This window comes from Micropterus dolomieu, linkage group LG03 (genome assembly GCF_021292245.1).
Source record: "Micropterus dolomieu isolate WLL.071019.BEF.003 ecotype Adirondacks linkage group LG03, ASM2129224v1, whole genome shotgun sequence".
Lineage (NCBI taxonomy): Eukaryota > Metazoa > Chordata > Actinopteri > Centrarchiformes > Centrarchidae > Micropterus > Micropterus dolomieu.
Genome location: NC_060152.1, coordinates 26,204,975 through 26,213,717, shown reverse-complemented (window position 1 = coordinate 26,213,717; position 8,743 = coordinate 26,204,975). Strand labels below are relative to the sequence as shown.

General features: G+C 40.9%; 1 protein-coding gene across 3 annotated transcripts in view; it reads right to left on the bottom strand.

Moving 5' to 3' along the window:
- The window catches only part of LOC123968010 (zinc finger protein 236-like), a 71,763-nt gene that overhangs the window by 42,722 nt on the left and 20,298 nt on the right, over nt 1-8,743 (bottom strand). For all 3 annotated transcript variants that reach the window (XM_046044464.1, XM_046044466.1, XM_046044465.1), the window contains exons 8-15: nt 8,518-8,691; nt 5,808-5,979; nt 5,282-5,554; nt 3,157-3,360; nt 2,850-2,982; nt 1,350-1,610; nt 939-1,171; nt 131-232 (exon numbers count right to left, since the gene is read on the bottom strand). In XM_046044464.1, coding sequence (XP_045900420.1) covers nt 131-232; nt 939-1,171; nt 1,350-1,610; nt 2,850-2,982; nt 3,157-3,360; nt 5,282-5,554; nt 5,808-5,979; nt 8,518-8,691 — 1,552 coding nt within the window. The remainder of the gene's footprint in view (nt 1-130; nt 233-938; nt 1,172-1,349; nt 1,611-2,849; nt 2,983-3,156; nt 3,361-5,281; nt 5,555-5,807; nt 5,980-8,517; nt 8,692-8,743) is intronic.

Sequence of the window (8,743 nt, the reverse complement as noted above, 5' to 3'; positions counted from 1 at the left end):
CACACTCAATAGTGTATTTTTATACATTATGGACAACTTGAAAACTATTTCTCTGAGAAAATCCAGAATCAAGCAGCTTGTATGACTGACATCGCAGTGCAACAGAAAGTGTATGTGTTTGTGTTTGTACCTTGTGTAAGAGCTTGCTGGTCAAAGGCAGGCTGAGGGAGGGCTGGTGTCTCAAACTGGCTGATATTCTGAGGCAAAGCATGTTGGGTTGTCACATATGAATCTGTCTCCACAGAGAAAGAGATGCACAGCAATACAACAGGTTAGTCTGGTGCAAAGACATTTTCACTGTTCTGCATCTAGTTAAGGTTAAATAAGTACTATGGAATTAAACTGCATTTTATTTAGTGTAATCATTACAGTCTTGTTAGTTTTGTCTCCATCTTTATGCAATCAATATAAACAGTGCCTCGCGTGTGTATAAACTACTCATCCTGCATAGGCATGTAAACTGTGCAAACAGAGACGAGGTTCATAATAAATATAATAATTGTATTATTGCGAAATAGGGAAAAAAAGGGTTAGACTAGGACTAACTCATTGCCACAGATACAAAAATATTTCATTCTATGGACTTGTCTCCTCCTTTAAATTTTAACACTATGATCTTTGTATGCAGGGTATAGTACAGTCTATGCACTATTAAAATGTCATCAAATATAGATAGCTGAGGTCAACAGTAATGAACCTGACCACAAGAAATGCATTTTAAAACTATGGTAGTTTGGTGTTTTAGGAAAGCCAATTCTAAAGTAGCCACAGAGCTGCTTGCTTCTGAAGGACAGTGATGACCTCTATTTTCAGAGACAAAGGGCCTCATTTATAAAAGTTTCTACACATAAAAACGTTGCATAAATGGCGGCGAAATATGCGTACACACATTTCACCGCCATTTAAGTAACCTTTTGCTGGATCCTAGCCCTCCTCACCTTCTCCTTGTACAAGGGGTTGATCAGTCAGGGGTGCCTCTAATGTCACTTGTTGACTTCCATTGACAACTTCTGTCTGGCCCAGTCCTAGCATGCTTTGCTGCTCTGCCGATGTGGCAGCCGGTTGCTGAAGGGAATCTCCCTCTATTTCCACCTGAATATCATGGGCCACAGCGTCCCCTCCTAAGGGGTCTTCTGCTGACTGGGGCTGCAGCTGCTGGGCCAGTTCATACCTGGTTGGGCAGAACACGAAAGGCAGAACCTTAGATTCAAAACAGTGATTGGTGCCTTTGAGTTTTAATACTTGTGAGTGACTACCTTGTCACTGCATATCTGATGCTTCTAGGTATAAAAGCAAAAAGCGCACAAAACGGATGTAACCACGAACAAACACACTGACAAAGAATAAACCTGTGTGTCTTCATGTGCTTCCTGCAGTTGGGTGATGACTTGAAGGTCTTCTGGCAATAGGGGCACATGTAAGGTCGCAGGTCACTGTGGGTAGTCATGTGGCGCCGTAAGCTGCCGCTGGTGGTGAACGTGGTGTCACACATCAGGCATTTATATGCCTTCAGGCCTGAGTGGGTCCTGATGTGAGCCTTGAGGACTCCTGAGGAGGCAAAACCTCGACTGCACTGCACACACTTGTAGGGCCTTTCTCCTGTATGAGACCTGGTGTGATAAGAGGATGGCAAAACTAAGCTAGCTAGGCATAAAACTGCAGTTTCAGTATTTAATTTTAAGTGGGACACAAAGTATACAGCAGTAGCACATTATTAAACAGATTTCTTTTGTCAAATATAATTTTTTGAGGGCTAATAGTGACATTTTTGAATTGAAGTAACTTTAAATATGGTAATAATTCTACTGAAACATTTTCCAAGCAAATAAATTATATTTTTTATCACTAGTGGCAGACATGGATCCTGTTTGAGATATAAACCATTCATCTTAACCTGCCAACAAAGAAGATGAATTGAGAGGCGCAACCATCTAAAAGGCACTGCCATGACAGAGATTATTTAGATTAACCTCTCAAGATTGAAATGAAGACAACTGGAAGTTCGAGTTTTCTTGCAAAGGCAAGAAAGCTCAACAGAGATACATAGATTGGAGCAGCTGAGTGATTAGACTACTTATCATTCCTATTGCTGTTTCAACTGACAGGGGTATTTTAAAGTTAGTCTAACAAAGTCCTTGTACTGTTCATTTAAGTCCCGTATTAAAACAAGCCAGCGGTCCAAAGGTAGTATGTCTCTAAAGGACTTTTAAATTCAACAGATTTTGCAATAAGGGGAAATTCGAGGTGTACTCTTTCTCCTAATCCTCTCCAGTCTCACATCATTTTCATCTCACCTGCCTTGGTACTTTCTTAAACACACCAAATTCATCAACTATGAACATGTCTTCTCTTGCCCTGGTTTCTCCTCCCCTCTAATTGCTGACTGTCTGTCAATGAGCTTTAATCTTAAGCTAAAGTAAACCTACAAAGCTGAACAGAATTCTTTGTAGTACTCTGACATGATTATCCAGGTTAAGTTTATAAGAAACATTCAGAACAAATTTAAGAGATTTGCTGCTCTGCCCTCTTGAACACTTCATCAGTCTCTCAGGGGTACAGGTGAATCTATTCTCTGTAAACTTTCCTTCTCTTGACCAAATATTCAAGAATCAGGGATACTGCCTTAGACTGGCAATTCATGCTGGCCAAACAGAACCAGTAGTTGCTGGTGATGCCCCTCTTTGGTGAATTTGTTTTCAGTGTGGTTTCATGGGTTGTCTATCCTGTCACAGTCAAAACTGGTAGCAGAATTAATTATCTCAAAATAATTGTATGGCCCTCAAAAGGTCATATTGATTGAGGTCTTTTATATTATGTACTGGCCACGCAGTGTTATAAAGCAGCTTTACCTTACATGCTGTTTCAGATGGCTTGATTTCTTGTACGCCTTACTACAGAACTGGCACTTGTATGGACGGTCACTGCCCACCACCTCCAAATACTGTTGGAAAGTCAAGCGAGGGTTCTGGGATGGGATGAGGCCTGTTAAGAAGCATGTGAACAAGCAACATCTGGATTTCCATGTGAGAAGACATTTGATTTTGTACAGAAAAACGCAGCCCAAATTAAGAAACATCAAGAAAGCAACTGAACAATGCAGTCCACTTCCCCGCAACACCACCCTATGTGCATACACGTGCCTGTCAACATTCTTACCAAAGTCAGTGATTAGTATAGGTTCCTGCAGGGGGATATCAGGCAGAGGTAGGTTACTCTTGGACACTTTGGCTTTGTTGGTTTTTCGAGGAAACTTGTGCTTCTTCTGCTGCAAGCTTTTGAAGTGAGACGCAATGTGTGTTTTCCTGTGGCCTGATGTACGAAAGATCTTGTCACAGTGAGGGCAGGGGAAAGGGCGTACACCTAGGAAAGTGGGAAAAAAACAGCACTTTTGGAGAATTAGTATTTAGAGAATTAAGACTGATTCTGAAATATGTACTTTGACACAAATACCAAGAGTCCAAAAAAAGAGACCTACAAATTACACAAAATATATCAGAATTTACTATCCCTAAGCCATTCTAAATTAATAATATGAAACTCACACATAAACAAAAAATGTAAGCAAGCTCATATAATTTTATTTAATTTTTGTCTGCAAAAGGTTACAAAGCCTTTCACTTTGCAGGAGACAATATATATTTATATATTTCTCTGAAACCAAATTACAGCACAAGGAAAAGTGACAAAAATATGAAACTATATAAGAACAAAGCCTTAGTGAGAAATACAGCTGACAACATATTTATCCAAAGCCTTAGCATAGAGCGAACACATAACCAGAGCTAAAGTAAACACCTAACAGACAGTGCCATTACATAGCAATTAGAGGGACAAAAACTAATGCACAGATGCACGTAATAATAAAACTGTTACAGTTTTGTTTATTCACACTAATGCTGACATTTCATGTCCAGGAGATGATTGCAAACACATGAATGCAAATGAGGGCTGTATATATTTACACAGTCCAGCTTTTGTAATTTGCTGTATAACAACATATAGCTGAATACTAAATGGCAGAGGCTGTCAGGAAAACATTGGGCCCTATTTAAACAATCTATAGCGCATGGCCTAAAGTGCATGGCAAGTGTATTGGGGCGTGTCCAGCTCTACTTTTGACAGTTAAAAGGCGCTTAATTGTCTCTTAATTATTCATTGATGTCTTTTGGGCGTAACATGAATTAAACCAAACAGAGTGTTACCTCTCATTGATCTTCCATTCTCTCTAAGAATCAAGTGCACCTGCACCTGGTGTATTGCTGTTTGAATTTCTGATTAATGGCACATTGTAAAAACCATGATAAAATATAAACGCATACAAAAGTGTAACGCATACATGCAGCAGAGTGAGAGAGAGCTCCTGTGGACGAGCGAGAGAGAGTGGGCGTGAGAATATGACTGAAGTGTCAACGTCATATGTAAACTTTGATTATGAAGCCTAATGTCAGTCTACAATTCCGTGGTTAATCAGTGACGTCAGGTGAATGAACTACCCTGCAGAGTGGAGTCTCTGTTCTGAGCTATTTATGCTCATCTCCTCTATGAAACATCTGTGTCCTCACTGCACTGTATTATTATAAACTATGACAAACTGGTCGTGGGTCACATCTCTGTCTTCCAGGTGGTTTCTTTATTGTGTGTTGTATTGATCTAAGAGTGTTTTCTTTAATGATTTACTTTAGTGTTTTGAGAAGCTGCTGTCAGTGCATCCTGATCGATCCTGTTGGAGTTTCGGGAGATTTAAATAATCAATGAAGTTACGCTGCTGTGCCTTGTGGGTAAATGCGCCCAGTGACTCTCTTAATGGGGAGCATCTTCCTGTCTGAATAATGCAGTCTTTAAGTAACAGGAAAATACTGCACCACTGACAACAGACCAGGTTTTTGTTTGTCAATGACGCATTCGCTTTCTGCAGCCTCAAGATAGAAAATACGGCAGCAATGTGCCTGATCACACCTCGGCTTAAGACCAACACTTCAATGGGCACACATACATTTGCTACTTACACAGCGTGAGCGCTGGGTGTAAAAATGACAACTACATTAGTTGGAAACTAGTAATAAAACTTGTACTGTGTTTTGCGCCGAGTGGAAGATGGAGCCCATTATGCTGAATGCTCATGTGTGTCTCCTTTAACTTTGGCACATACTTTTGGCATACTGTTTAACAGGTGTATGATGTGACAAAAGGAATAAGCCAATAAAGTGAAAAAGTGCATTCAAATGTTAATTTTACTTTGGCTTTAAATGTAACCGTTTCATGAAGTGGACCTGCTTCTCACCTGTATGCAGACGCATGTGTACCTTCATGCTGCCAGAAGTGGAGAAGCACTTCAGACAGCACTGACACTCAAAGGCCTTGATACCCGTGTGCGTTTTCATATGTGCTGTGAGGGTACTCTTGACAGCAAAAGCTCTGAAGCACTGTTTGCACTTGAAAGGCTTCTCGTGGGTGTGGATGCGGATGTGGCGAACAAGATCACTGGGCTTCTTGAACTCCTTGGAGCAGTATGGGCAGCCGTGCCAGCGAACACCATTCTCCTCCCTGATGGAACCTGGAAAGGAAGGCAGGGTGAAGCAACTGCTCAAAGTTTCTGTCAGTCATTATCTTTGTAAATCATCCAGTCCAGTTTAGAAAGTGTGAATAACGAAATCTCAGATTTTCACAGATAGGACAAGCAATTTTTTTAAATGTATTTTGCAAGCTGCCGATGTTTGGTATATTTACTACTATATATACCTATAAAGCATTTTTTGTAATTTACTGAGTACTCTTTTCTGCAACATGGTTTACATTTAAACTCCTACCTGGCATTTGTATAGGTTTCTTGAAAATGCTCTTTTTCTTCTCCCTGGCTGGTTTGTCAGGACCTTTTTTGCTTTCTGCAGCAGGGCTCTCAGTCGTCTGGTTCTGTGACTCTCTGGATGTGGCGTCACTCTGCGGCTGGACCACACTCAGTCCACTGTTCTCCAGAGCTTGCTACAGAAACAAGCAGAAATCTGCTCAAACACCACAGCTTGAAAACATCTTCATGTACAATAAACTACAGTCATGGAAATGCCAGGCAAATCTTAAGACACAATGGGCCTGATTTACTAAAGGTTTGCGTGAGTAAAAACGTGTGCAAACTTGATATCGCTTGATATCAAATTAACACGTGGGCTGATCTACTAACGTTGTGCATGCAGAAGTTACAGATAGCGCCTGTTGTTCATTTAGTACTTTTGCCTTAATGAATATGCAATTTGGGACGTTTCAATTTTATTGTGCAAAGTAATGGGAGGGTAACATGCAAATACATTTATTTACTACACGCAATGTGATCTACCAAGCCTCAACGCAATTTCATGTCAGTGCAACAGCATCTGTATTTAATACTTTTGAAAGGAAGGTGCAAACTGCCAAGTGTTGCGCAGAGATGGCTGCTGTTATCATTGCCAGAAGGAGACACAGCCGTAATGAAAGAAAAGGTAGAGAAAATAACAGTATTAGATAATATTATGTTATGTCCATTGTATTGAAATACAATTATTTTATTTTATTTATTCGGTCAAGTATATGAAGTGGATTGTTTTTTGTATTTTCCTTTAGCTTTGGCAATACTGTTTGATTAACATTCATGCCAATAAAGCAAATTTCATTTCGACCTGACTTCTTATCTCCGTGAGATGGAAGAATTTAGAAAGTTGCGTGGCGCTGTGGAGAGCCCCCAGCTGCAGTGCATGGATCATCCAGCACAAAATTCATCCAGCCAGAGGGAACAATCACCAACTGTTCACAGCGCGCCGGTCGTAACAGCGGCACAACCCATTGTTGGTATTGGACAGGAGATCGCGGAGCAACTGGGCACGGTGCGGATGGTCGGTGATTGTTCGCTCTGGCTGGATGAAGCAAGATCTGCTGGAATTTCCTCGCATCAGGGTCATTCCAGCAAACTGTATCTGTTTCTGCTGGGGTTTCCAAAAAACACTTTTTCAGGTGTGCTGTACCAAGTACTTATCACAATCTCAGGCAGGATGGGCAGGTACATACAATTTCCACATACTCAGGACGCACTAAACGAAACAAACCAAGGTTTTTACGCAGTGGCTGCTTTCCCTCCCGACTCTTCAATGGCGGAAACCATTAAAACACGCAAAAACCCTCATTTAAATACTGCCACCTCCATTGTGTTTGCTCCTGTTGTCATCTACACAATAATTCTTAGTAAATCACCCATAACAGGTACTAAAATTGCAAGTGCAATATTTTAGAATGCACACGCAATTTAGTACTCTTTATTCGGGATGTTAGTAAATCGGGCCGAATGTGTGATCAATTCTGATAAAAATACTAAACCTAATCATATAATTATTATATTAATAGATGCAACAATTTGAGGTATGGCTTGTATAAGATGTGGCAACATTTGACTAAAAATTAAACAACGATCCAAAACCAAAACTCACAGATAATCATATCCTCTACAACTCTATAGCAGTAACCATTTATAAAGCTTCATGGCCCAAATTCATTATTATACTCTCCTGAGAAAAGCTACTTGACAGCGCATATAATTTGGGTTAAGAACTTTTACTGAGTTTATGGAAACGTTTTTTCTTTTCCCAACCCTGGGTCCTCCGATCTCCATCTAAATCATTTCCACATTAATGGCTCCACTAACATTTTGAACAGATAGTTGCTGGTGTGTGCGTATATATATATATATATGTGGGTGTGTTTGAAGCTGTACATTTGTGTTCCCCTGTGCCTAATTACTAGCTCCTCACACAGACAGACAGCCAAGTAGAAATTTTGAAAAATTAGGTTTTGGTTCATCCTGGAGTCTTAGAGAGCACATCGAGGGATTGAAGCATGAGTGGTGCATATCTTAAAGTATTGCTTTAAAGGTACGGTAAGTGATTCTAATCCAATTCCAATACACATCTTTTTGTCTAATTCCTCAAATTTCTCCTCTCGGCCCACTAGCTGTCCGTTCAGTGTGGGACCCGAAAAAAAATCTGGTGTTTGTACACAGCCCTGGCTCTGTAAATGGGAAACAAACAACAGCTGGCACCCCACCACACAACACTGTTCCAGTCATGAATTGTCTGTCAGGTAATGTTGAATGACCATGGACATTCAGCTTAATGTCTAGTTCCCCAACCCTAACCCTTACCAAGACATGCTGTTGTTGTGATGTTAGCTATAGTAGCAGGACAGTTGTGAGTATCACTGTCTGGAGCTGGTGTGCTGGCTCTGGTCCTCGCTGCATCTTAGTTTCGCAGCATCAACTTTAATGACAGCATGCTAACCTACAACCTAGCTAAAGATAAATACATTACTTGCTGCGTCGTTGTTCTCTCTGTATCATGGTATTTGTCATTTGTCACTCCACCTTTAAGATGAATATTTGAATCTAATACTGTAGGTTAGGTCTGAATTGTGATTCCCAGTGAGTCTGTTGTGCCCTGAAGACTACTGAATTTTGCTCTGATCATCTAATTTATTTAGTGTGGGTCAATGTCTTTTGTTCACCTGCAGGATGTCCTGGTTGATGGCAGTTTCCATGGCAATAGGTGGCTCTGGAGGTTGAGGCTGGGTTGTCTCCCCACTGACTTGTTCAGACAGCTCTAGAAGTTGCTGGATGACATCTGTCACCGCCTCGCCGCCCTCTGACCCCCCAGGAGCCTGCCCTGTCGTTTCCGTCTCCTAGGGGAGAAGAAGAGGGGGAACAGAGTGAAGAGGGGGAAAGATGTGTATG